The sequence below is a fragment of the Catharus ustulatus genome, chromosome 24 (assembly GCF_009819885.2).
Source record: "Catharus ustulatus isolate bCatUst1 chromosome 24, bCatUst1.pri.v2, whole genome shotgun sequence".
Lineage (NCBI taxonomy): Eukaryota > Metazoa > Chordata > Aves > Passeriformes > Turdidae > Catharus > Catharus ustulatus.
Genome location: NC_046244.1, coordinates 6,225,792 through 6,253,671, shown reverse-complemented (window position 1 = coordinate 6,253,671; position 27,880 = coordinate 6,225,792). Strand labels below are relative to the sequence as shown.

General features: G+C 44.2%; 2 protein-coding genes and 1 long non-coding RNA gene across 9 annotated transcripts; 1 reads left to right on the top strand and 2 right to left on the bottom strand.

Moving 5' to 3' along the window:
* Window positions 1–4: 4 nt before the first annotated feature.
* MMP23B (matrix metallopeptidase 23B) lies at window positions 5–10,997 on the top strand. The gene is made up of 8 exons (XM_033079666.2): window positions 5–311; window positions 3,902–4,020; window positions 5,319–5,458; window positions 6,649–6,816; window positions 7,404–7,568; window positions 8,342–8,452; window positions 10,155–10,281; window positions 10,811–10,997. Exons 1-8 carry the CDS (start codon window positions 78–80, stop codon window positions 10,983–10,985), a joined length of 1,239 nt encoding a protein of 412 aa, XP_032935557.1. The 5' UTR covers window positions 5–77; the 3' UTR covers window positions 10,986–10,997.
* LOC117006911 lies at window positions 8,533–11,050 on the bottom strand. Its single transcript, XR_004420040.1, has 3 exons — window positions 10,959–11,050; window positions 10,237–10,315; window positions 8,533–8,606 (listed from the first exon to the last, which is right to left on the bottom strand). It is a non-coding gene; the product is annotated as an uncharacterized LOC117006911 (long non-coding RNA).
* Window positions 11,051–12,855: 1,805 nt separating this feature from the next.
* On the bottom strand, window positions 12,856–27,577 carry LOC117006909 (cyclin-dependent kinase 11B). 7 transcript variants are annotated; one of them, XR_004420039.1, is made up of 21 exons: window positions 27,498–27,577; window positions 26,555–26,686; window positions 25,822–25,937; window positions 25,442–25,566; window positions 24,813–24,951; window positions 24,272–24,402; window positions 23,057–23,179; window positions 21,985–22,083; window positions 21,744–21,872; window positions 21,042–21,107; window positions 20,336–20,511; window positions 19,814–19,904; window positions 19,463–19,584; window positions 19,042–19,147; window positions 18,424–18,545; window positions 18,180–18,287; window positions 17,444–17,560; window positions 17,077–17,225; window positions 15,866–16,055; window positions 13,498–13,891; window positions 12,856–13,012 (listed from the first exon to the last, which is right to left on the bottom strand). XR_004420039.1 is itself a non-coding variant. In XM_033079659.2 (20 exons), exons 2-20 carry the CDS (start codon window positions 26,663–26,665, stop codon window positions 13,799–13,801), a joined length of 2,313 nt encoding a protein of 770 aa, XP_032935550.1. In that variant the 5' UTR covers window positions 26,666–26,686; window positions 27,498–27,577; the 3' UTR covers window positions 13,088–13,798. The 7 variants fall into 7 exon arrangements, 6 of the variants coding, with proteins under 6 accessions (XP_032935550.1, XP_032935553.1, XP_032935552.1 ...); XM_033079659.2 differs by lacking the exon at window positions 12,856–13,012 and having other exon boundaries at window positions 13,088–13,891; XM_033079662.2 differs by lacking the exon at window positions 12,856–13,012 and having other exon boundaries at window positions 13,088–13,891; window positions 20,336–20,505.
* Between the last annotated feature and the right edge of the window lie 303 nt (window positions 27,578–27,880).

Sequence of the window (27,880 nt, the reverse complement as noted above, 5' to 3'; positions counted from 1 at the left end):
TGAAACTGGTTGTGCACAGCTCTGGCAGTAGCTGCAGGGCTGCTCACAAACTCCAAATGTGAGCTCAAGGATTACAGATGCATTCTGTGCAGGGAATTGAGTGCCTGTCCCAAAAACTCCTCCAAAAAGTGCTCAGGAACGACATGGACCAGGCTGGAGGAGTCTCTGCAGGCAGAAGGAAAAGCTCCCTGTGCCTGGACAAGAGGGGCAGAGGCTGCAGAGCCACGCTGGGATTTTTGTGTCTGTTCCCTGTGCTGGCTTTGCTGGCACTTCTGGAATATCCAGCTGGAGCTGCTCTGCAGGAAATTCAGGTGAGGAAAAAGGATCTGGGAGGGGAGGGGGGTTCAAAGAGAGGGGCAGGTGGGTTCTGGTTAGAGGCAGAAATCTAAATATCTAAATGTCTAAATAGATAGAGAAATATCTAATCCAAATAGATAAATGTATCTAATAGGTCTATAGATAAATAGATTAAAATACTTAAATATCTAACTAGGTAAATGTCTAAATATCTAATCTAAATAGATATTCTAATAGGTCTATAGATAAACAGATTAAAATACTTAAATATCTAACTAGGTAAATGTCTAAATATCTAATCTAAATAGATATTCTTATAAGTCTACAGATAAATAAATCTAAATAGATAAATAACTAGGTAAATGTCTAAATATTTAATCTAAATAGATATTCTAATAGTCTACAGATAAATAAATCTAAATAGATAAATATCTAACTAGCTAGATATCTAGCTAATCTAAATAGATAAATATTTTAATATGTCTATAGATAAGTAGATCTAAATGCATAAATATCTAACTAGATAAATGTCTAAATATCTGATCTAAATAAGTAAATATTCTATTAGGTCTATAGATAATAGATCTAGATAGACAAATAGATCTATAGACAGATCTAAATAGATAAATATCTGACTAGGTAAATGTCTAAATATCTAATCTAAATAGATATTCTTATAGGTCTACAGATAAATAAATCTGAATAGAGAAATATCTAACTAGGTAAATGTCTAAATATTTAATCTAAATAGATATTCTTATAGGTCTACAGATAAATAAATCTGAATAGATAAATATCTAACTAGGTAAATGTCTAGCTAATCTAAATAGATAAATATTTTAATAGGTCTACAGATAAGTAGATCTAAATACATAAATATCTAACTAGGTAAATGTCTAAATATCTGATCTAAATAGATAAATAGTCTACTTACCTATTTTACATAAATAGACAAATAGATCTATAGACAGATCTAACTAGATAAATGTCTAAATATCTAAATAGACAAATCTAATAGGTCTATAGATAAATAGATCTCAATAGATGAATATCTAACCAGATAAATGCCTAAATATCTAATCTAAATAGATCTCAATAGTAAATAGATCTGTGCATTAAAAATGGCCCTGTCAGAGTGGAATCAGAGAAAAGCCACTGGGGGTGGAGGAGAGGGATGTGTGGGCTCAGTGAGCTGAGTGAAGCCCAAAATGTGATCCCAGATCTCAGCCAGGGGGAGGTGTTGGCTCCCAGCTGTCACAGGGATGTCCCATCCTGGTCCTTGCAGAGCTGCTGCTGCTGCAGGAAACACTGAACCTGTCCTTGCAGAGCTGCTGCTGCTGCAGGAAACACTGAACCTGTCTTTGCAGAGCTGCTGCTGCAGGAAACACTGAACCTGTCCTTGCAGGAAACACTGAAATCTGTCCTTGCAGGAAACACTGAAACCTGTCCTTGCAGGAAACACTGAACCTGTCCTTGCAGAGCTGCTGCAGGTTCCAGCTGCAGGAAACACTGAACCTGTCCTTGCAGGAAACACTGGAACCTGTCCTTGCAGGGCTGCTGCTGCAGGTTCCAGCTGCAGGAAACACTGAACCTGTCCTTGCAGAGCTGCTGCTTCCAGCTGCAGGAAGCACTGAACCTGTCCTTGCAGGAAACACTGCAACCTGTCCTTGCAGGAAGGAAAGATGAGGCTGCCTCAGGGTGGAAGGAGATGGGGCTGTCAGACATGGGCAGGAGAAACTTTCCAGCCTGTCCAAGCTGTGCAAAGCTGCTTGTGCAGGACCCACAGCTGTCACCTCCTGTGACACCAGGGATGTGGCTTTTGCAGCTCTCAGGGCTCGTTTCTTCCATGCAGAGAGCTCCTGCAGCCTGGGGGATGTGATGAGAGCCTGGGCAGACTCTGCTGCTGCAGCTCCTGCACCATGGGCTCTGTCCCTGGCTCTGGGAAGTGCCTGGGTGCCTCTGGAGCTCAGAGATTTTCAGTGTCTGAACCCAAACAGGGGAAACAGAGCTGGGAGAATTCCAAACTCCCACCTTGGGTGCCATTCATTTCCCTGCAGGCACTGAAAGGCTTTTCCAGCTGCCCTCAGACGTGTCACAGCATTCCATGTCCTCTGCTGTTCCATGCCTTAAAGGCACTCCAGGCTTTCCAGGCCTTCAGTTTGCTTTGAAGGCATTTCAGAGCTCTCTGAAAGAGCTCCCTGCACAAAGACTTGCCTGTTTTAGTCATTTCTCCAGATTTCCATTTCTTCTGTGGCGAGGAGAGGAGGAAATGAAAACTTTCCAGGCAGAGCTGCAGCACTTGCTGTGGCCAGGAGGCTCCTGAGGGCTCATTTCTCATTTCTGGGATGGGGCAGGGCTGCTCTCAGCTCCTGGGTACCCCCAGGCACAGCCACTGCTGCTCCCCAGCCCCCAGTGTCCTGTCCCATCACATTTTTTTATTCTACACTGTGATGCCTTGGAGTAGAGCAGAGGATGGTTAAGGTTAAGAGGATAAAGTGGGGATTTATTAAAGGCCTTCAAAACCCAAGATGGACAAAACCCAGTTGGGTGGGGATGAGTTTTTCACACAATTCTAAGTTTGGTCCATTTACATATCAGGGGTTAATCCTCCAATTACAGCTTCAGGTAATAAAGTCAGATTTGCCCAGTTAACCCCAAAATTCACTTTTGTTTATACTTTTTGAGGGTGTAGGGTCTGGATCTCAGGACTAGAGGAATTGTTTTGACAAAATGTGAAGAGACTACTAATGCTCTGTATGGAGTTTGGAGTTATGCACTCACACACTGAAATAATACAGGATTTGAAAATGATAAAGGCTAAAATCTTAAGGCAGCAGCTGTCCTGGAGTGTCTCCCATCTCCTCCTGCTAGCACAGAAACTGTCCTGGTTTAGGGGACAGTATTGCCAGGAAAAAGGCAGGAGTTTTTCCTAAAATGGAGAGCGAAAATTCCCTCCTTCCCAATTCACTATAATTTGGAAATTAAGGGGCTCTCAGGTGTCCTGGAGTGTTTCCCATCCCCTCCTGTTAGTGTACAAACACAATCACAGGGTGATTACCTGCAGAGCTCTGGGAATCAGGGGTACAAACCCAAATCTGACTCCACATGGGTTCCAGAGGGACAGGTTTTATACCCATTTTGTTATATAACTATGTATTAATTATTAATATTTATATTTATTTTATCCAAGCATGGATTCTTGTGATTTCCACCAGGTCCCCAAACATCCTTTCTCATGATTCTTGTTTTGATTACATCACTTCTCATGATTCTTATTATGATCAAACAATATGTTCAATTTACCAAACAATTATCACATGTAACAATCACATTATTTATCACATGATGATTACCCAGGTGCAGTTTCATGATCTAATAAAGATAAAGCTCAATATTCATCCCCAGTCCTGGTAGCCTTTCCCAGACCCTTTCTTTCCACCCCTGAATGTTTTATACAATTCCCATGATTTTAGAACCATTTTTAACCCTGTGCTATCACTCCAAGGTGCTGTTTTGTCTTTCAGGGAGATGTGCCAGGCTCCAAGGTGCTGTTTTGTCTTTCAGGGAGATGTGCCAGGCTCCAAGGTGCTGTTTTGTCTTTCAGGGAGATGTGCCAGGCTCAGCTGTGCTGACCCCAGCCCCTCCTGGGCGCGCGGCGCGGAGCAGGCGCTACACCATCACCCCAGGCCACCTCAAGTGGGACCACTTCAACCTCACCTACAAGTAAGGCCTGCAAACAGCCCCAAAAATCATCCTCAGTTCTCCTGCTCTGCCCCAAGGTTTGGCCCTGTGGCTTTGCTGGGTGGAGCTGCTGAAGCAGAGCAGGAGGGTTTTAAACTCTGCTCCTCTTGTTGGAGTGGAGCTGTTCAGGGCACGCTCAGAAAATCCTGATTGAGGATTAATTCTCTTATCCTGGTGGTTTTTTAAGAGTTCTGTATGAAACCTAAATCAGCACTGAGGGAAATCACTGTTGAAAGGTGATTTCTGGGATTTTAGCAATCTCTCTCCCTTTCTCTTTGGCAAATAAACAACAAAAAGCCCTTGATGGCAATCCTGTGGTGAGGGAAGGAAGGTTCTGATCCTTCCTTTTCTGCTCAGCCCAGTGAGAGCCTTCAGTGCCCAGGTTTGATGACAATCCTGTGGTGAGGGAAGGAAGGTTCTGTTCCTTCCTTTTCTGCCCATCCCAAACATGCTCAGCCCAATGGGAGCCTTCAGTGCCCAGGCTTGCCACAAAATCTTCTGCTCCCTTTAGGATGTGCTGGGACAAGGGGAGAACACAACCAACATAGCTAAAAAAACATTAAAAACATAAAAACCATGCCCAGGGGATGGAGAGTGTGCCCAGCTTTTCCCAGTTGCTCCACCTGAGGCAATTCCCTGGATGCAGAGCTTCCTGTGGGAGCAGGGAAGTTCCTGGGAGCCATCTGTGCATCTCCAGGGCTTCCCCCACATTTCCCCCTGTGGCCTAAACAAAAACCTCTTTTGAGTCTTCATCCTAAGTGATTAGAAGTTTTTTTTTCAAAGGAAAGAACTTCTTTCCCTACAAATTTTTTTCCAAGGAAAGAACTTGTTTTCCTAAAAAAACTTTTATATTCATTGGAACTCTTTAAAAACTCTTTATAAAAAAGCCTATTTTAGAAAACTCTTTGCTATTCTTTTTGGAACTCTCACCTGACAGTATTCCACAGCAGTGTGTGCACATCCATTGGAGCCCAAGGGGCAGCAACAAGAATTCCCTGCTGCTGGAATACAGATCTTCCTTCTCCTAGCAACATGGCACAGCAGAGCAGGACAAAAACAGTTTTCCAAGAGAGGAGAGGAGGAACAAAAGCTGTAGTTAGTCCAGAATGTGATTGTAAAGAAAATTAAAATTAAAGGAATTAATTCACCCCTCTGCGCGGTTTTTAAACATTGTTAAAATCAACTCAAGCTACTGCTGATTGAAACCTCTTGCAGTGGGTGCTGGAAATGGATGATTTGAGGAAGGAGGGTGTTGCTGAGGGTGTCTGTGTGTCCTGCAGGATCCTGTCCTTCCCCAGGAACCTGCTGAGTGCCCGGGACACGCGCCGGGGGCTGGCGGCCGCGTTCCGCATGTGGAGCGAGGTGTCCCCGTTCAGCTTCAGGGAGGTGCCAAGGCACCTCCCCAGCGACCTCAAAATCGGTGAGTGCCCCCCTGGCTGCTGCACTGGGGCCAGGGAGATGTGGGTGGGGGAATTCCAGCAATTCCAGGGTGGGATGAAGGGTTTGGGAGGTAGGAGAGGCCTCCTGTGCTGGGCAGATTCTTGGAGAAGGTTTGGGGTGTCCTCTCCTTCAGCCAGGCAAAAAACCCAAACCCTACTTTTGTCTGCTCAAGGAAATATTAATGTCACAATTAACACTTCTGTGAATCTGGTGGTTGGGAAACTTCAGGAATTTGCTAAGAATGGACCCTGAAATTCTGCTGGTGGGATGGGAGCCCACAGTGGGGAATGCCATAGGAGAATAAGAATCTATAGGTGGAAAAAGACACAGGAAAATAAGAATTCACAGGTGGGAAAAACCACAGAAAAATAAGAATCCACAGGTGGGAAAAGACACAGCAAAATAGGAATCCACACATGGAGAAAGACACAGGAAAATAAGAATCTATAGGTGGAAAAAAGCCACAGGAAAATAAGAATTCACAGGTGGGAAAAGCCACAGCAAAATAAGAATCCACAGGTGGAAAAAGCCACAGCAAAATAAGAATTCACACATGGAAAAAGACACAGCAAAATAAGAATCCACAGGTGGGAGAAAGCCACAGCAAAATAAGAATCCACAGGTGGGAAAAGACACAGGAAAATAAGAATCCATAGGTGTGGAAAAGACACAGGAAAATAAGAATCCACAGGTGGAAAAAGACACAGGAAAATAAGAATCCATAGGTGTGGAAAAAACACAGGAAAATAAGAATCCACACATGGAGAAAGCCACAGGAAAATAAGAATCCATAGGTGGGAAAAGCCACAGGAAAATAAGAATTCACAGGTGGATCCCAGGGATTCAGGATCCACTGGTCGTGCTGCAGCTCTGCCTCCACTGCTCATTTATGTTCAAAATGGAACAGTCTGGGGGTTATCAGCTCTGCCCAGCTTCTCTCTCCCAAAAGGATAATTTCCACTTGGTGTTGCAAGAGGAGCTCAGCATTCCCTGCTGGGAAACAAATCCATTTGTGTCCCTTGGGAACAGCCCTAAATCCAGGCTGAGTGTTACCAGTCCTGCTTTGCATTTATCTTTCCTTTTGTGGCCCTGGAGGCTGGAAAACACCTGGGATCCCATCAGAGACCTTTCCAGTGCTCCAGGGGATTCCAGGGCTGCTTTTTTCCACAGGTTTCTACTCCATCAACCACACAGACTGCCTGGAGTCTCTGACCCACCACTGCTTCGATGGCACCACGGGGGAGCTGGCCCACGCCTTCTTCCCTCCCCATGGGGAAATCCACTTTGATGACCATGAGTACTGGATCCTGGGCAACACCAGGTTCAGCTGGAAGAAAGGTAGCACATGGAATTCCTGGGATTTGGATTTTAGTCTGGGGTTTGTCTGATATGGGGAAGTGACAACAGGAGCAGGGGGGGTTTGTTGGGGGTTTGGGAGTTGTTGTTTCTCTGCCCTGAGCCCAAACTGTGTGGTGGCAGGGCCATTTCTTGCTGGAATTATTGGAATTAGTGAAATTACTGGAGAGTTCAGCCACATCCTTCAGCTAAAATCCACTCAAGAGGCTCGAGTTTGACTTGGAGGTCAAACAAGAGCCTCTTTCAGACTGCAACCTTCCCAAGCCCATTTCTCCAGCAGGAAGCTGAGGAGGGTCAGTGTTGCACTGGGTCAAACATTGCTGGTCCAGAGCAGCTCTCCTGGAGCCTGGCACTGCTCTGGGTCCTGCTGCTGGGAATTAGGAGCACACAGAAATAAATGATTGGTTCAATTTGGGCCCAAGCAGCTGCAGAGAAGATGAACCTGGGGCAGCATTGCCTGTACTGGTGCTGAAATCTTCCCCCTGGTTTTCCACCAGGAGGAATTGTGTGCTAAAGCAGAGCTGTGCACCAATTGCACAGCACAATCCCAGCTGCTTTTCCTTCCCCAGGGGTTTGGCTGACAGACCTGGTGCATGTGGCAGCCCACGAGATCGGCCACGCCCTGGGGCTGATGCACTCGCTGAACCCCAACGCCCTGATGCACATCAACGCCACCCTGACAGGCAAGAAGAGCATCTCCCAGGATGAGGTGTGGGGAATCCACAGGCTCTACGGTGAGGGCTCTGCCTGGAGGGGCAGCTGGGAGCTGTGGAGCAGGGGGCCAGACTGTGGGAGTGACTGAGGGCAGGATGGGTGGGACAGATGGAGAGATCTCTAAAGCCAGGTCTTGGAATCTGTGGTTTATTGCAAAGGGCTTGGGTGAAAGAGCCCTGCCTGGAGCTGCCAGGGCTGTAAGAGAGTCAGGGGTAATGGAGCAAGGGCTGAGAGAAAGGGCTCAGAGGGTGAGGTTCCCATTACAATACAATAAATCTTCTTCTGTGTTGAATATTCTAATTTCCACTCACCAATCTAACACAAGATACAAATCCTGCAGCATTTACACACAGCCTGTAAGAATAATTACATGACCATACTGTGTCACACTTTAAACCCTAAAAACTTCTCTTTGGGCCCCTTCTGCCAAGCTAGCAGGGTCTTCTCTGACCCTTGGACCTGTCTGCAAGCAGAGGGAATTGTTCAAGAGATTATTTCAGATGGCCATGCTATTGTTTTGTAATTATTTAGTAACTAAGGTTGGGTATCTCAAAGATGGCTTTCATTTCAATCTCACTTATAGTTTCCATATTCTCAAAATCTTTTGCCAAGCAATCATACTGATAAGGTTTTCCTGTTTTATCCTCCCCAACATCGGTGTCACCTCCAGTCCTTGTGCCCCCACTTTGGGTCATTCCCCATCCCAGCTCCACCTTGTTCCTCTGCCATTTCACCTGAATTTGTTGTTGGGTCTCCCCCAGCCCCTCTCACAGCTCCCCTCCTCCTGTTGCAGGCTGTAAGGACAGGCTGGTGATGTGCCCATGGTGGGCACAGAAGGGTTTCTGTGAGAAGCGCAGGAAGCTGATGAAGAAGCACTGCCCCTCCACCTGCGACTTCTGCTACGGTACCGGGGGCTCTGGGGCTGGGGGTGGGCTCTGCACTGAGGGAGGAGCCAAAAGTGAGCCTGGGACAGGCAGGATCTTCATTTCACACCAGGGATGCAGCTCCAAGCAGCACAACAGAGATGGAGTCTTGGATGTCTGAGTCCAGATCCAGGCCTGGAATGAGGATTACAGTAAATTCATGATTATAAATCACACGTTACAGAGTGTGATCAAAGGTGTCTGTTCTGTCACCATCTGTTGAGGGTGGGGCAGTGATCCTGATCTCTGTGGGAGATATTCTGCTAATGGGCATCCATTGAAACCAGCTGGGGCAGTGTTCTTTATTTCCAGAGGAGATATCTCCTGTTAATGGCCATGTTTTATAAACCAGGCAGGGCAGTGTTCTTTATCTTTTCACAACCCATCCTTCCTCCAGCCAGTCATTTTCTGCTCATGGCCATTGAGTCCCACTGTGGCACTGATAAAATTACTGCATCCCATTGGGAGTTGCTCCAGCCAGGGGAAGAGCCCAACATTTCTTACCAAGATAAAAACAGAGGTTTTGGGACACTAAGGGAGCCCCTTTCTCCACTGGACTCCAGAGGGAAACGGGATTTCTCCACATCACCACTGGAGCTCCGGAGGGAAACTGCACCTTGTACAGGAGCACTGCTCCAGCTGAGCCACATCTGTCACTGCAGGAGGATGCAGCCACCATGGGATGGGACTGCTGCCAACACCCTGCCTGACTGACGGGTGTCAGGCTGTACTCTGACTGTGTCAGGGTTTGGGGTTTGTTCTTTGTAGTGCTGTATTTCTATTTTAATTTCCCTAGTAAAGAACTGTTATTCCTAATTCCCATATCTTTGCCTGAGAGCCCCTTGATTTCAAAATGATAATAATTTGGAGGGAGGGGGTTTACATTCTCCATTTCAAAGAGAAGCTCCTGCCTTTCTCAGCACACACCTGTCCTCCAAACTAAAACAGCAACTTTTCCTTCTTTGTCCATATATAAGCCGCACCTCATTATAAGCCACAGTTTGGGTTCTGACCAAAATTTTAGTCAAAATGGGGCAGCTTATAATCATGAAATTACTGTAATTAAGCATTTATGGAGTGGAGTGGAAGATTAAACTGTCCCATTCCTCTCTGGTTTAGCTGAGCCAGGCACAGAGAGGGGCTGCAGGCAGGGATGGAGCAGAAACAAGACAAAAATATCTCAGCACAGCTGGACTGGAGCTGCTCCCAGAACAGGAGATAAATAAAGGATGTTAAAACACCTTGTCCAGGTGATGATTAAGGGGATCACCTTATCCAGCCTCAGCTCATGGCTCCACACAGGGAATTAATGCAGCAGTGGGACTGAATTCAGATAAATCCTGGATACCCAGTGCCTCTTTCTTCAGCACAGAGATTTCATTTTTTGGGCCACATCAATGAAAGATGCAATCAGATAATTACAAACCCAGACATTCCATGGGCTTTTCACACACTGGACTCTTCACAGCTGTGAAAGGGATAAATTGATTTTTTTCCATCTCAGTTTACACACCACAAAGTTTTTATCTTTGCACATCCATCATGTTATTTGTCTATCCAAGAATTGCTCAGGGGAGGCACTTTTAAATTCATGCTTTTGAGGCTCCTTAAATGATTTTGTGGAAGTGTTTTGGGGTGTGTAAAGCTCATTAATTGCTGCCATTTCCTTCTCTCCCTGGACAGAATTCCCATTTCCAACGGTGCCCCCCACTCTGCCCCCACCCAGGACCAAAACCAAGACAGTTTCTGAGGGCAGGAACGTCACCTTCCGCTGTGGGCAGAAGATCATCCACAAAAAAGGCAAAGTCTAGTAAGTGCTCTGTCCTCATCCCAGCCTGAGGAAGCTTTACACACCAAAATCCAGGAGGAAGAATGACAAAAACAGGGTGAAGGAGGAGGGAGTTTTTAATCTGGAGCTCAGAAAGGATAAAATCCAATTTTTATATATAGCACAAAGCTAATTCCTACTATCAAGCTGAATTCCATGGGTATATTCTGCAAAAAAAAAACCCTGTAAAATTTAAATTTACCCTTTTAAAAATTATTTTAATTGTTTTATTTAAGGTTTTAATTATTTGGTTTTTACTGAGGTATGAACAGGTTCTGGATGTATCTAAAACTCAGGTTGGCTCAGATCCATGAGTTGGTTTAAACTTGAGGACCCAAATTCCCATCAAATTTCAGAGATTCAGACTCCAAAAATTACTCATTAATCCCCTGAAATAAATAGTAAAACTCAACAGTGTTTTGGTAAAGTCTCTGCTCTGCACTTATTCACCAAAATGTATTAGTAAAATAACTAATACTCAGTTTAATCTCCATTCTTTTTCTTCTGCCAGCTGGTATAAAGACAAAGAACTTCTGGAATATTCCTATCCAGGTTATTTATCCCTAAATGAAGATCACATGAGCATCATTGCAAATGCAATTAATGAAGGAACTTACACTTGCATAGTGAAGAAAAAAGAAAGAATCCTGAGTACTTACTCGTGGAGAATCAGACTGAAGCACTGACACAGCCCTGGGAGGAGCCTCCAGTTCCTGCTCCTTCTGTCTCCAGCTGTTCCTTTGGCATTTTAGATTTTATCTGAATTCTTCATTTGGTACCTTGGGCAAAAGAGACTCTGGGACTGGTTATTGGAATGTCAAACTCTTCCAGATTTTAGTGATAAAGAATTTGTCAACTATTTGCTGTACAGAGAATTAAAAACCTTTTTTTTTTTTTTTGTAAGAAAAGTGTCAGCTGGAGCTGTGTGGGGCACTGTGAACTGCTGCAAACCCTGGGACAGTGGGATGGCAGGACAAGGACAAGTTTAACACTCATTTTTCACATCCTGCTGCACTGCAATAGAAGAAAATGCTAAGCCTTAATTAGACATTTCTTTCACTTGTCAGGAGGATGAGGATCACACAAATCCTGTTCCAACGTGTTCAGTTCAAGGATCCACAGGACTGCTCATCCCCTCAAGTGCTTTCCTGTGGTTTGAGGGTTTTCCTCCTTTCCCAAGAGGCATTTATGGCTCAGAGCTTGTCCTTGAGAGGTCTGAGCTACTGAGTTTGGTTCTTGAGGGGTCTGAGCTGTTAATTTTGATTCTTGAGGGGTCTGAGCTGCTCAGAGTTTGTCCTTGAGGGGTCTGAGCTGCTCATTTTGGTTCTTGAGGGGTCTGAGCTGCTCAGAGTTTGTCCTTGAGAGGTCTGAGCTGCTCATTTTGGTCCTTGAGAGATCTGAGTTTGTTTTTTGAGAAGTCTGAGCTGCTCAGTTTGGTCCTTGAGGGGTCTGAGTTGGGTTGTTGAGGGGTCTGAGCTGCCCAGTTTGGTCTTTGAGGGGTCTGAATTTCTTTTTCTTGAGAGGTCTGAGCTGCTCAGAGTTTGATCCTTGAGGGGTCTGAGCTGCTGAGTTTGTCCTTGAGAGGTCTGAGCTGCCAAGTTTGGTCCTTGAGGGGTCTGAGCTGCTCATTTTGGTCCTTGAGAGATCTGAGTTTGTTTTTTGAGAAGTCTGAGCTGCTCAGTTTGGTCCTTGAGGGGTCTGAGTTGGGTTTTTGAGGGGTCTGAGCTGCCAAGTTTGGTCTTTGAGGGGCCTGAGTTTGTTTTTTGAGGGATCTGAGCTGTTCAGAGTTTGGTTTTTGAGGGGTCTGAGCTGCTCAGAGTTTGGTCCCTGAGGGGTCTGAGCTGCTCATTTTGGTCTTTGAGGGGTCTGAGCTTGTTTTTTGAGGGGTCTGAGCTGCTCAGAGTTTGGTCCTTGAGGGGTCTGAGCTGCCAAATTTGGTCCTTGAGGGGTCTGAATTTGGTTTTTTGAGGGGTCTGAGCTGCCAAATTTGGTCCTTGAGGGGTCTGAGTTTGTTTTTTGAGAGGTCTGAGTTGCTCAGATCTTGGTTTTTAAGGGATCTGAGCTGCTCAGAGTTTGGTTTTTGAGGGGTCTGAGCTGCCAAGTTTGGTCCTTGAGGGGTCTGAGCTGCTCAGAGTTTGGTTTTTAAGGGTTCTGAGCTGATTCCTGTGGGACATGAGGTGATTTCCTCCCTCAGGCACCCAGGATGAGGTGAAAGTGCCACATGCAGCTGGAAAAGAGCTCAGGAGTGGCTGGCAAAGCTGGGATTGAACAATTCCATGTCCTGTCATGGTTTAACCCTTCAGAGCTTCCCTGCCCTCCTGCTTTTCATGGATTCCTGGGGAAGCTTCTGAAATCTCCTCCAGGGCTGAGGGGAACAGGGATTTTTGTCTTTCTCAACAGGAAAACAAGCAGACTGCTTTCCCAACTCACCACAACTGCAGCACATCCACATTCCAGCCCCAGGAAAACACTCCAGAATGGACTCAAACTGATCAAATGTTTAGGATTTGAGTTAATCCCTTACTGGCCTGGTGCCCAGCTGTGGTTGCAAGAAAATGTGGTGTTTTCCAGATCTCCCTGTTCCCAGAACAAAGTGACAGCTTCACAAATCAGGGGCTCCAGAGGATGAGATTCCAACATGATTCCTCCTCTCCTCTTTCCCCAGAAAGGACTGGAATGTGGCCTTGCACAACCACTAAAGCTGAGTTCTTCTCTGGATGGAAAAAGGGCATGCATTAAAAAAAAAAAAAAAAAAACAACCCAAAACAAAACAAAGTTTCACAGAAAATAAAGTTTCAAGTCTCCATATTAAATCTTTTTGATTTATAAAACAATAGAGTAATTTGTTTTGCACCAGTGTAAATACATTTACAGAACAAAAATCTCTGGTCAGGGAGTATCAAACCCAGCCCAGCTCTCTCCAAGGTAACAGGACACAAAGTTCAGAATTGTCATTTTTCTTTTTGCCCCAAATATATTCACACACAAACAATTTACTTACTTAAAATAAAAAATAAACTCTCTTTACTGTCACCAACATCCCACTTTGCTGCATGTGAAGCAATGAAATCCTTCACACTATTAAACAATTGAAAATGTATTTTAATTCTACAAATTTACAAGGAAAAAAAAAAAAAAACAAAAACCAAAACAAATTCAAAAACAAAACAAAACAAAACAAAAACCCTAAAAACAAACCAGAAACTGTTCCAGGACTGTTATTTCAAGTTGTCCTTTGTCACAGTTTGTGATGATCCTGGGGTTTTCAGGTAACTCCAGTCCTCTAATGGAATGCAGCAGTGAAACTCCACAGTGATTTATAAAACAAGAGCCTTGGAATCTGTGATCATCTTGGAGTTTTTTTTTTTTCACAGGGAAAAACATCTGGTGCCCCTGAGAGGAAAACAGAAGTGGGGCACTCAAATCCACTCACATGAATGGTGCTTTTTTTTTTTTTTTGCTTTGTGGGGTTTTTTCCCCCTCTTTTTTCATGTTCAGTTCAAAACTTGAGGCTGAAGCCAGGTCCTGCAGCAGATGCTCCTTGGTTTGTGGTGGTCAGATGGAAACCTGTGTCCTTCAGATCATCATCACCCTGTGAAAATCAAAAAAACTCTGTGAAAACCTCTCCAAAAATCTAAACAACAAAAATAATCAAATTATCTCATCAACATGAGAAACAAATGTTTGATTTAGTGGCATCACAGTCAAGGTTGATGCTGGGTTATTCACAATTTTTAATATTGTTATTTCAAAATTTGCCATTGCTAAAAGCAGTTTGAGTGTTCCCAGTTTCTGTACCCACTTTAGCCTGCAATAAGAAAGATAAAAAAATTAAGTATAAATAAATGTAAACTTCACTTATTGAGCATTAACCCAACACACAGTGTTCATCCTCCAGGGCAGTGTCTGCACCCTGAAAAATCAAGGCTAAATAAATATTTTATATTATTTAAACTGCAAATTGGGCACAAAAGAGTGCAGTGCCATTTCAGCCACACTGAGACATGGAACTGGCAACCAGAATTTTCTAGAATGAGGACCCCAACATGCCACACTTATGGGGCCAGCTCAATTCCCATGAATAGACAGAACAGAACAGGGAGAAGAGCAGCCTGGCCTTTCAGGAATTCTCCAAGACTGGAAAAAGAATCTGCTTCTATCCCCAAGATCTGTGTCATTTATCAGGCTCTGGATTTATTTCAAACCCAAATTTAACAGCTTAGCTGAAGGTGTAAAACAATGAAAATTCTTAAAATTCTGATTCTGCACTGGGATAAACAAAACATTTCTGTTACCTGGTGATTGTGGGAGCAGAGCAGTGACTGGAGCTGCTGTTTGGGAAGGGGAGCTGGACTTTGCAGGGCTTTGAAAAGGAAAGCTGGACCTTCCCTGGGATTTGGGAAGGAAAGCTGGACCTTCCCTGGGCTTTGGGAAGGAAAGCTGGACCTTCCCTGCCACTCAAGGTGATTCTGAGCATCCCAAGCAAAGCCCAGCCCCAGGGCAGGCTCTGCTGCCCCACACTCACCAGCACTGCCTTTGGGAAGGGAAGCTGCACTTTCCCTGGCAGTCCAGGTGAATCAATCTCAGGTTCCCAAGCAAAGCCCAGCCCCAGGACAGACTGTAGCCCATCCTATCCCAGGGCAGGCTGTAGCCCATCCCAGGACAGGACAGACTCTCCCCTCCCCACACTCCCCAGCTGCCTGTAGCCCATCCCACACTCCCCAGCTGGCTGTAGTCCATCCCAGGACAAGCTGTAGCCCAGGACAGGTTCTTCCCACCCCACACTCACCAGCTGGCTGTAGCCCATCCCAGGACAGGCTGTATCCCATCCCATGCCATCCCAGGACAAGCTGTAGCCCATCCCAGGCTCTCCCCACCCCACATTCCCCAGATGCCTGTAGCCCATCCCAAGACAGGCTGTAGCCCCACACTCACCAGCTGCCTGTAGCCCATTCCAGGACATGCTCTCCCCATCCCACACTCACCAGCTGCCTGTAGCCCAGCCCAGGACAGGCTATACCCCACCCCATCCCATCCCATCCCAGGCTCTCCCCACCCCACACTCCCCAGCTGCCTGTAGCCCATCCCAGGACAGGTTGTAGCCTCATCCCACACTCACCAGCTGGCTGTAGCCCATCCCATCCCATCCTAGAACAGGCTCTCCCCTCCCCACACTCACCAGCTGCCTGTAGCCCATCCCAGCCCATCCCAGACTCTCCCCAGCCCTCACTCACCAGCTGGTTGTAGCCCCACACTCCCCAGCTGGCTGTAGCCCAGCCCAGAACAGGCTGTAGCCCATCCCAGACTCTCCCCTCCCCTCCCCTCACTCACCAGCTGGCTGTAGCCCATCCCATCCCAGGACAGACTCTCCCCACCCCACACTCACCAGCTGGCTGCAGTCCAGCCCAGGACAGGCTGTAGCCCACCCCATCCCATCCCAGGACAGGCTGTAGCCCCATCCCACACTCCCCAGCTGGCTGTAGCCCATCCCAGACTCTCCCCTCCCCACACTCCCCAGCTGGCTGTAGCCCATCCCAGGACAGGCTGTAGCCCACCCCTCACTCACCAGCTGGCTGTAGCCCAGCCCTCCCTCGGGGGGCCTGGGGCTGGTGCCCCTCTTGACTCGCTGCTGCTCACTCTTGGCTGGCCAGGTGGGGAACATGGAGGGGTCGATGGGCAGGGGGGTCTCTCTGAAGTACTCGTGCTTCAGCCCATCCTCGGCCGTGATGCGGCGCGCGGGGTAATAGGTCAGGAAACTGCCAGAGGGGAAAAGGGAAATGTGAGCTCCCCAAAGTGTCAGTGGGGGTGAGGGGTTTGTGATGCTTAACTCAATTCTGGCACTGGGTACTGGGGATGATTTCATTACTGGTGTTGGGGTAATTCTGTTAATCTGGTGTAATTCTGTCAGTTGGGTGTGAGTCCAGGAGTAGGTATTGGGGATAATTCTGTTCATTGGCTTTAATTCTGTTCATAGAACTCGGTACAATTCTATTAATTTGGTGTAATTTTATTATTGGGTATTGGGTATAATTCTATTAATTTGGTATAATTTTATAATTGGGTATAATTCTATTAATTTGATATTATTTTATTACTGGGTATTGGGTATAATTCTATTAATTTGATATAATTTTATAATTGGGTATTGGGTATAATTCTATTACTTTGCTGTCATTTTATTATTGGGTATTGGGTATAATTCTATACTTTACTATCATTTTATTACTGAGTACTGGGTATAGTTCTATTAGTTTACTATCATTTTATTATTGGGTATAATTCTTTTATTTTATTATTTTGCTATCATTTTATTACTGAGTACTGGGTATAATTCTATTATTTTGCTATCATTTTATTATTGGGTATAATTCTATTACTTTGCTATCATTTTATTATTGAGTACTGGGTATAATTCTATTAGCTGGGTACAATTCTAAGGGTATAGATAGAATTCTATTAATTGGGTATTGGGTTTAATTCTATGACTAGGTAATGGGTATAACTGTTAATTTGGTATCATTCCACTAATGAGTATTGGGTATAAATCTATTAATTTGCTTTAATTCTATTACTGGTATTGAGCATAATTCTAGCAATTTGGATTAATTCTATTACTGGTATTGGATATAATTTTTTGCTACTTCAAGAGCGATTTTAGACATTCTATCACCACACCAAGTAACTGCACAGCCTGGCCTTGATTTTATAATTTCACAAGATAGAAAATTGTCTTCCTGCCCACATATTCCCAGGGATCCCCTGGAATTTGGCACCCACTTGTTCATCAGGTCAAAGCCCTGGTCGGAGAGCAGAGCCCCGAATCTCTTGCGCAGGTTGTTGTAGGGATATTCTGTGAAAGTCATTTTCTTCACTGCTGGCAGCTCGTTGTAACCAGGCCAGATCTTTTCACTGGGAGTACCCAGATCCTGCAAATTAAAATATCTCTTTAATAAACTCAAAGAGAAATCCTTTATTTATTTATATCCAGAGAAAACAGACACAACAAATCATGGTCTCAGCCTACTCAAAGTGTTGCAAAGCAGATTAAATAACTTTTTATGAATCTCTGTTAAAGAGCAAAGCACTGCTCCAATCTTCCTGTTTCTAAAACCAGTCAGAAATCCCAAAACATTACAAAAATTACCTTAAAAACTTTGTTAATCTGGTCGATTTCTGACTTCCCTGGGAACAGTGGCTTCTGTGTCAGCAGCTCCCCAAAAATGCACCCCACTGACCACATGTCTATGGCTGTGGAATATTCCTGCAAAGAAGGCAAATCAAATAAAATGAAATAAAAATCAGGAAGATGTTTTCACTGAGTTGTTTGGAGGGGCATTGTGGGGCTTATTTGGGTTTTTTTGGGGGGTTTATTTGGGGCTTTTTAGCAGAACACACAACCAGTCCCACAGCCAAGGGCCAGGTCTCACCTGTATTTATTTCAAAGTTTTAATTACTGTGAATTATGAGCAATACCAATGTACACAACCAGTATTTCCTCTCCTTGCCACTGCAGCACCCTGCTGATTTCACCCACATTTCACTCATCAGCAGGGAACATTCTAGAACAGTGCCAGCACCTTGTTCTGCTCTCAGATCTCACAGATTTTAGACTCATTTAAAAAGACATTTAAATTCCAGCTATGGTGACATTTTGCCACAATCCATGAGAAGTCCATCAGCACTGACCACATCAGCATTCCAAAAACCAAAAATCCACCTGTCACCCATCCACCCTCTGTGTGGAAAAGTTTCAGATGTCATTAGGAGGTTGAACACTGAATATTCAGGATTTTCCCCTATATAAAGCCCCAAGCATGCTCACACTGTGATGATGATTTATAAAACACAGTCAGGCAGCAGGGGAACAAGAAGGAACTCACCTTTGCTCCAAGCAACAGTTCTGGAGCTCTGTACCACAGGGTCACAACCACAGGGGTGTAGGGCTTCAGGGGAGATCCATATTCCCTGGCTAGCCCAAAATCTCCAACCTGAAAAGAAAATAAACAACATTTCCAGCACTGTCCATTCACCATCAGTGAATGCACAGACTTGGGGCACAGCTGGAATTAATTCTGCAGCACAGAATTTGTCCTGATTTTCTCAAATTTTTTTCTTAATTCTTACTTTTAAAATGCCTGAATGACTGAGCAGCAGGTTGGAAGTTTTCAAGTCTCGGTGCAGGATCCAGTTGTCGTGGAGGTGTTTGACCCCTCGCAGTAACTGAATCATCAAAGTCTTCACTTCCCCTGGAATGATAAAAAAAAACCCCAAATGCATTGAAGATAATAAATCTACCTTCAATTTGTGCTTTGTTTGTTTGGAGAACAGGGAAGGGGGCAGAAAGAAGTGCCAAGTTAAAAGCACAGTGTGTCACAGAACAGGAAAATTCATTTGGGTAGCTGGAATTCATCCAAATTATCCTCAGAAATTATTGCCTCTTATAAAAAGTGACCAAAATTAAAGCCCAGTGTTCTTTTCCAGTCCAGCACAGGGGAAATCCCCCAGTTTCCCCTCTGACAGCTCCACCCCAACCACACAAACTGGATTTATCACCACGAGGATCAGCCAACACTTTAATTTGTGTCAGGTTTTACAGAACAAACAGAAAAATTCAGTCCCAAGGAACACAGGACATTCCAAAGCAACACATGGCACTGCTCCCTGCTGCCAGCAGGGCCATTTGGGCCATCTGTGCTGGCCACTTCTCCAGCTCTGAGCATTTCAGGGCACTGAGAGGAGTACCTGGCAGGAAAGGCTGTTTCATTGTTTCCATCAGGCTCTTCAGGTCGTGCTCCACATAGTTCATCACAATGTAGATTTTATCCATGTTGCTGCCCACAACAATCTCCTGCAACACAGAAGCAGATGAGTGAAACCTGCACATGGTGTTTAAAAAGCATCCAAAATCAATTTTAGAAATGTACTGGCAAGAGGATGGAGGCTGCCATTGGTCAAATCTTTAGAATTTTTTTTTTTTCCATTAAAAACCCAGCTCATTTTTGTAAAACATCAAATTATGGAGACAGAGATGTCCACACAGCCTCATGAGCAGCACACAACTCACAGAAACAAGATCTGCCAGCCTTGCTGATATTTTTATATTTAAAAGCCAAGAGTATTTCAAGAACTAAAGTACTTCAGACACCAAAGATTGCAGCCTTACTCTGACAGTGACAATATTCAGGTGCTGTGCTTTCAGAATTGTATTTATTTCTCTCAGGGAAGTAATGGGAAAACCTTCCTTCTCCTTTTCCATCTTCAGTCTCTTCAGAGCCACAATTTCATCTGCAAAGGAAGCACATTTCCCATCACACAGTTAATAAATCCACATTTCCAGGTTCCCCAGTGTTCTCTGGCTGATTAAATATTTAATTAACTGTGCTGTTCTGCCTCAAAAATGAGCAGCTTGCTGATAAAGAAATATTTTAAATAGATTTTGTTCATGCAGAATGATGATTTGCACACAAGTGCAGCCCTAAATAGCCTGAAGGAAGTGGAGGGCATTGACACCCACCAGTTTTTTTGTCCTTTGCCCTGTACACCACACCATAGGTTCCTTCTTCAATCCTGTTCAAACACTGGAATTCCTCCACGCTGCGACATCCCTGAAAAAACACAGCACAACATTTACTCCTCCAGCAGCTGGGGAAAGGTTTTAAAAACTTCAGCAGCTTCACAGCTCAAGTTTAGCAGAAGAATTCAGCTGTAAATCATATGAGAAAGGTATCTTTGAGGTTTATTTTTCAGGGTTTCTAAAGGAATCCTGGACACAACCTGTGTTTCAGATTAAATTATTCCATTCACTTTTACACAGAATAATCTGAAATATCTGCCACAAAGGTGCAGCAATTTCACAGTTACCTTTACAATTAATTAGTAAAAATCTGATTTTTATTAGTATTTCCACACTTTGAATAAAGAATGACCAACTTGTGACAGAACTTTTCTCTCACAAGGATTTATTTTCAGACAGCAATACCAAGATATCAGTGATGTAATTACATTCTTATCTACATTTGAGAGGGTGATCCCCTACCTGCAGTGCAGGAAGATACTTGGGAAGCTCCTGTTTCAGCTCAATGGGGGAGGAAGCTGGAGAATCAGGAATGTATTCCCCTTCTGTCATGGCATTGGAGTGAGGGGATCCCTCCCCCACCTCCTCCTCCTCCACCTCACTCCCTGCAGAATCCCGGTCAAACCTCGACTCTGGAACTTTAAAAGTCAGAATCAGTCGTGGAAAGAGGAGCTGTGTGGAGTCATTCAACTCAGCTTTAGGCAAATAAAGGTGAGCACTGCATGGGGAGGATCATGGAAAAGCCAAATTTCTCCTCTTGGCAGAGGTGATGCTTTCAAGAATTCACCTAAAATTTCCAGTGTTAATGCAGCAGGTCAGAAAAATCAACCTTTACATCAGAATGAAAGAGAAAACTGAGCCAGGATGTCTCACTCTGATTGCAAAGCTTTGAGAGGACAGGACAAAAGAACACAAAATGGAAGAGAAGGAAACATCAGCTTGTTAGACTGATTTCCTCTGAACATAAAGCTTGGAGCACATTCCAAGGAATTCCTGAGTTTGACATGAGAACAGAATTTCAATCAAAGCTTGGAGCACATTCCAAGGAATTTCTGAATTTAACATAAGAACAGCATTTCAATCTTTTAAATCTTTGCAGAAATAGATTGATTTAGCTGCAAACACCCAGCCAAGCACTTCTTTCAAACAGGCAGTATTTGCATTGTACCAACTGGGATGTGGTTTCCATTCTCCCGCTCCTCCTCTTCACTCATTTCCTCCTCGCTCACCTCCTCTGCAAAACAGAACCAAGTTGGATTGGAGAAACTCCACATTTCTGCAGTTCCCTGGGAGGTAAATCCCTGCTGAAATCCTCTCCTATCTCACCAGGCTTCTGTTTCACCTGGACAGCAAATGCTTCCACAACTCTGAGCAATTCTCTGGGAATTGGGATGTGGGCAGCTAAATTAATTATGAATATTTGCTTATTAATTGGAATTGATTTTAAAGAAAAACACCCAGCCATCAGAGCCTGCTCTTGTGTCTTTTCCTTATTAATTAATGCCAAGAACAGCTGCACACAGACTTCTTTACTGAATTGAAAACAGAAAATAACTCAAAATGACCAAGGCATTTGGATTTCACCACCCCCCAAAATGCAAATTGTGTATTTGATGTGTTACAGAACCACCTGAAATTCTGACAAAGTGGTTTTCAGGTTTCTGATCTGGTTCTTAGATAAGAATTGGTATTACCTCTACACAAAAGGATAGAATAGGGCTTGTACTTGGGTTTTTTTCTTTTTAGTTATCTTGATCTGGGAGGTCTCACTATGAGACTAAGAGAAAAGGAAAATGTTCAAATAAAACAACACAGGATAAAAAAAAGAAAATCCCACACCCCTGCAGGCCCTGCTTGGTGCCATCCTCACCTGCTGATTGCTCAGACACTTCCTCAGAATTGCTTCCTGTCTCCTCCTCCTCCTCCTCTTCCTCTCCCTCTTCCTCAGAGCCTTCACTGCTGGACTCTTCCTCCTCCTCTTCAGAGCCTGATCCAGATTCTGTCCAGGAATAATCAGGAATTTAACACTAACAGTGTTTGCTCAGCAGAGAAATTAATACATTAATTACATCTGTACAATTAATTACAGCTCCTAAATTGCATTTAATCACCTGAGGAAGACTCTGCTGAGCTGGTTTTTCTCTCACTGTCACTGATGTCTTGCAAGTCTGACAGAGGATCCCTCTCTTCTGGTTTCTCTTCTTTTACTGCTGAAACCATAAAAATTAAAACCACAATGCTAATTGAGTATCATTGCCAAGCCTCTGAATTCTGCTTCACTTTCTGCTGGCATTAAATCAGTGCTGAACATTCAGTATTGCAAATTCAGAGCACTAAAAAAGAAATAATAATTTCACACTCTGCTCAATGACAAACAGCTTTTCTGAATCGCAGTGGTGCAGGATCAACAGCCAAAAATATGGAATATTGATTTTATTTTTGAACATGATGTGTTTCTAAGGTCTTCTAAGATTAATTTAAACAGGAAAAAAGGACCATGGTGATAAGAATCACCAGGCAGGGTCCCTGCACACTGGTTACTGCTCCATGAAAAATCCCTGGTGGTTGATTGGGCAGGAGTTTCCCAGACTTGCTGCCTGTCCCCAGCTGGAATTCCAGCTGATTCCAGCCTGCTCTGAGTGCCTTCTGTTCACACCTCAGCAAGGCAGGCACAGAGCTCTCCTCCTTCAAACAAAGGCATTTCCATCTCATGTACAAGTTCTCTACCCCCAGAACCTTCAGGTGGGACCATTTGCTGGCTTGGAAAACAAAATTCACCATCTAAGCAGGACTGTGCTGGAAGAATTTCAGATGACAGAATCAGTGATGCTCACACTGATCCCTCTGAGGTCACTTTTTAAGGTGGTTTAGCTCCTAACCCCAAATCCAGCTGAAGTAACCAATCCCTTTTTAACCTGTAAGGGTTTTTAAAAATTCAGTCAGCTGCTTCTTTCACCACTGAAGGGGGGAAACTCATTTAGAAACTTTTCCAATTGCTACTCCTACCCCTAAATCCATTCCATTTGTGCAACTCCTGCAAAACCAGCACGGAAAATTGCGAAGATTCCAGTTCCACCACTGGGGCTGAGCTGGACAATAGTTGAACTGAGAGGCTAAAAATGGATCACTAGCCCAGCCCAGCTGCTGCTGGTCCCCAAGACAGTGTAGAGTGGCAGATGCTACCTGGTTTCCTGCTCTCTCCTTGCTCAAGCTTGTCTCTCTGCTGGCGCAAAGGGCTGCGACTCCAGGGTCTCATTTTTACTTTGTCTCCATATTCTTCCCTCACTGTTCTATGGTGTGCAGAAACTAGGGAAAACAAAACCACAAGAAATTGTTACATCTGCCTAATTAGAGTTGTCCTGGCTGCCACAGCCACCTGGTTTGAATGGTTTGCAGTTTGTTTTGTTTTTTAACAGGGTTAATAGGGAAGAGTGGGAGAGGAACCTACTTAAATCTGGGAGAATGAATTATATTATATTGGATTGATCTCAAATAAAATATGGATTTGTACTGCTTAGAGAAAGCTGCTGCCACACTTAAAAACAGAAGCAAGCTGCCCTGTATGTTACACAGTGAACACCCTGCTCTAAAGCATTAATGCCAGAGAAAGAAGTGGAAAATATGTAAAAGAATAAAACCAGCTGAGGTTTAGAAGGAGCTGACAGAACATTCAGAATAATAAAACCAATTAAATGAAAAGTTTGAGCACTATCAGCATAAAGCCAAGCACAAAAAGGAGCTGTTTGGTATGAGCTGAGCAAGAAAGAGAAAGCAAAAATTATGGTTTGTTCTGCTAGTCTTGAATAATCTTTTTCACCTGATGACAGGAATGGGCTCTGAAAGCTGGGACAGAGATCCTTGAACCAAAAATGATCTGAGCTGAGATTGCAAATACCCAACACGCTGTGCAAAGGGTTCAAGTGCAGAATTTAAACTGTTCAGGCACCAGATCTTCCCCCTGACTCCCACTACAGCATTTTCCATGCCTGGAGTACTTACATGACCTCTCCCTCTCTGTAATTTATTCCCCCAAACCCTTAAAACATTGATTTTTGAGGTTTCAACCTCTATCAAACTGAGTTAGACTCAGCCAAAGAGTTCAGAACCTCTGGGATTGTGCTGAGTGCACACAGAAATCTTGTTTTTATAGGAGATCTCTCTGACAGATCAACCTGCCAGGTTGTTTAAGGCACATAAAACCCTCACATTGTTTTATCTCCACATGTCAAACCTGTATTTCCTTTTCCCTCCCATATCAAAAGCCTCCCCACTTTAATTTTTTTTTAAATTCTGGCACTGCTTTAAGTAAAATAAACTTTTTATCCCTCCATTCCACCACTGTGTCAGCAGATAGGAAAGTGATAAGAGAATAAAGAATATTTATGCAGAGAGAGTCACCTTCTCTCCTGGCTTCCCTCTCCTTCCTCCTCTCCTCAGCTCTCCTTTCTCTCTCCTTCTGTTCCCGTTGTTCTTTCTGCTGCTCCCGGATTTTTCTCTCCCTTTCTCTCTCGAGTTGCTCCAGACGATCTCTGGAAAAGAATTTTTTGGCTCATGAAGAGAAGGAAATCTGGTTTGCAGCACCAAACCACTAAGCTCAGCTTCCTTATCAACACCCCCAGTTGTGCATCAGTAAAAAACAGGGGGAGTTTTTCAGCTCATCCTTTAAAAAACAGATTTAAAACACCCAAAGTTCTCCACCCTATCAGGATTTAGGCACAAATTAAGCCAGTTCAGTTAATTAATCCCCAAATAAAAACCTCTAAGACCAACCAATCTTTTTATTACATTGAATTCACCTGGACTATCCATGGTAACAAAGCACTTAAAAGTAATTAAAGAACACATTCCCAGGAATACAGACATGTTTTCACTGTGGATTTTTGGTTTTTTTGGTCATTTCACACCACCAAAAGCCCAGGGCAGGGAGGGATGGATGTACCTCTCCCTCCTGGAGTGCTCCCTTGCCATCTCTCTCCGTTTCTGTCTCTCCCATTCACGCCGGGCTTTGTCCTGCTCCTCTCGGTGCCTCTTCCTCCGCTCGTGCTCCCGTTCCTTCTCCTTCACTCTGGCATGTTTCCCTTCAACAAACAAACACAAATCAACTTCTGAGTGTTACTGCTCAAAATGTTCACCAAAATAAAACTTCCACAGGGTGACTGATGGGGAACTATTGCCATGAGTTTTCTTAAAAGGAAAATCCTGTTCTGAAAGGGGGGTTGGAAAGCTCAAAGTCTGTAAGATCTTGCATGAGCATTTGTGTTAAAGGAAAAAGTGGTTGTTATTGACAAAATATTTATTTTTTTCTTTGGCAGGTACAAAGATCAGAGGCCTTTCACTTAGTGATGTCAGAGAGAATCTTGTCAGGTTTCAAGGAGTAAAAGTGACCTCAGTGTCCCTGTCCCAAAGTGATTTCTGTCCTCTCCACCATGTTCACACCCCTGTCATTCCCCTGAGGGCACCAAACAACAAAAGCTGAAATTCCTCTGCCTTATCCACCTCTTTAGTCTGAGTTATTGTTATTTACTCCCCTCCCAGAAAGCAGAAGCTCCCCAGAGTGGCAGGAAGCACCTTCTGCAGAATGGCTGCGGTGCCTGCGCTTCTCTTTCCTCTTCTCATCTTTCCTGTGATGGGTTTTTTCTTTCCTGGACATCTGCTGGGGTGGTTTGATAGCCAAGGAATCATCTTCTTCTCCTCTGAAAAGCAGGAAAAAACTCAGGGAGGTGACAGGAAATCCACTGGTTTCCTTGTTTTGAGAAGATTCCCATTTTGGGTTGAATTTCCACAAGAAGCCTAAATCAAAACTGGAACACAACACTTAAATCTTAATCAGTGCTCTTTAAAAAGGATTTCCACTTCAGATTTTCCCTTCAGATTTTTTAAACCCTCTTCTCAGGATGTTGAGAGGTTAATTTCAGGAAGTTTTTCTCTTTTAATTTCCTCATTCTCACCTGTCTTCCATGGAGTCTTCCCTCCTGTAAGGTGAGTTCCTGATGGTGATTTCCATACGATGGTCTCTCAGCTCCCCCTCTTCAAGAGAATCCCTCTTGGAATCCCTGTCATCTGACTGAGGGGAAAAATCCATTTATTTGTATGGCTCCAAATGAAAAAAAAAATAAAATCAAATATTACTGAACTCTTCCATTGCTGGCTCAAAAATTCAGCCTGGTCTGGTCACCTCTGTAAAATCCATTAATTTATGACAGCAGCACTTTGCAATTAAAGTTGAAGTGCATTAATTTGACAAAATTAAACACTGAGGAGGACTGCAGTAACTATTGTGTGGTTTTTTCTGCAATAATGATTTTGTACACAGCTGTACAAAACTAAACAGCAATACAAAAGTGATTCCAAATCAATGATTTTAACCCATTCTTTTATAAAATCTTTAAAAGTTGTTCCCTGAACTGCAAGTCCCAGTTGATCACATTCATTTATTTCTCTTTTCTGACCAATAGCTATAACAAAGCACAGAATATAATGCAAGACCAATGAAATCTCCACAAAGCATCACATTTTTATTAAACTTTGGAATTAGAGACCACACAGAAAAGAATTCAGCTGACAGGGCATGAGAAAAATCACCAGAAAAATCAGGATACAGGCACTGCACCCCATTAAAATGCAGTTTTCTATTAATTAAACAAATAATTCCATGAAAATGAATCCCAAAGGGCAGCTTACATTTTTCATACGTTTGATCTCTGCCTTCTCCTCTTGCTCCTTCCTTCGCTTCTTCTCCTGGAGAATCTCATCTAAAGTTTTCACTTTCCAAGAATCCTTTTCATCACCCATTTGAGTTTAAAACAACACCCTCTGTAAAAGAAGGAGAGATTAACAAACCCCACAAATAAATCTGTTTTACACACATTTTTTTTTCAGTGCAAACACTTAATGTTTGTTTTTTGAGCAAAGCCGTGCTGGAGTTGATTTATGGTGAACCAAAAATGTTTGTTTTAAACCCAAAAGATTCTGTTAAGAACTCAGGGAGGGCTGCAGGGCACAGAAAACAGAGTTTATAGCCAAGGTTTGGTGCCACAGATTTAATGATGACCTGAGGCCTGGGAGGAGATAACAAAGCCTGGGGAATGCAGAATTTATGGGAAATCTGGCAGAACTCCTGAGATAAGGAAGAAAATAACGAAGCCAATTCAGCAACTGGGCTGAAATCAGCTGTCACTGAGGAAAAGGAAATTCCGACTAAAAAACGAGAAAGGCTGAGCATGGCACTAATTAGCACCAAAAGAGAAAGAATAATTAACTAGAGAGCTGTGCCACTTACAGCCAACGAGCACTGAAACATATAAACAGTAAAAATGGGACAATTCGGGGTTGGATTTGCAGAACTCCCCGAGCACGTAACCCTGAGCTAACCCATCGCTGTCTCCCTCCCGTGAGGCGTTCCCGGTTTGTCGCATACCGGCGACCAAGGCCGAGTTTGAAGCCAACCCCGGAGGGGCCAAAGATTCCCCCCGGGGCCCTCAGGGAGCGCTGCCACCCGCGGGCCGCCAGCGCGGCCGTTCCGCCATGTTGTGGTTCCGCCAGAACCCCGAGAGCCCCGTGGAGCCCTCCCGGTGTCCCCTCAGCGCCCCCGGTGTCCCCTCAGAGCCCCCCCAGCCCCGCTCACCGCTGCCGGGGACTGCGAGAGCCGCGCGTGGATTACGCGTCACTTCCGGCCGCCGCCGCGCGCGTCAGAATAACTTCCGGTCACTACCGCACTAACGTCATGCGTCACTTCCGGTCTCAGTCTCACACCGATGACGTCAGCGCCGCCTCACGGCGCCCTCATTAATGACAGAGTTAATGAGCCGTTAATGAGGAGCATTAATGACCCTCCAGGCTGGCTGTGCTCAGTAATAAAAGGGAAAAGGCGGCAGGGTGGGAATGGAGGCGTTGGCAGCGCAATTAATTACAATCAAAGTGTGGAGTTTAATTGAATAAAGCGAAATTCCAACCAAAAGCTGCAAATCCTGCAAGAACTGAGGGAGAGGTGACACCGCCCAGAACGAC

Coding starts and splice junctions, on each gene's coding strand:
- MMP23B (XM_033079666.2), top strand. CDS start 78: ATGCATTCTGTGCAGGGAATTGAGTGCCTGTCCCAAAAACTCCTCCAA. Junction 5,459..6,648: donor CCCCAGCGACCTCAAAATCG/GTGAGTGCCCCC, acceptor TTTTTTCCACAG/GTTTCTACTCCATCAACCAC. Junction 7,569..8,341: donor GGGAATCCACAGGCTCTACG/GTGAGGGCTCTG, acceptor CTCCTGTTGCAG/GCTGTAAGGACAGGCTGGTG.
- LOC117006909 (XM_033079659.2), bottom strand. CDS start 26,665: ATGGGTGATGAAAAGGATTCTTGGAAAGTGAAAACTTTAGATGAGATT. Junction 20,512..21,041: donor TGGAAACCACATCCCAGTTG/GTACAATGCAAA, acceptor TGACTTTTAAAG/TTCCAGAGTCGAGGTTTGAC. Junction 18,546..19,041: donor GAAACAGCCTTTCCTGCCAG/GTACTCCTCTCA, acceptor TTATCATTCCAG/GGGAAGTGAAGACTTTGATG.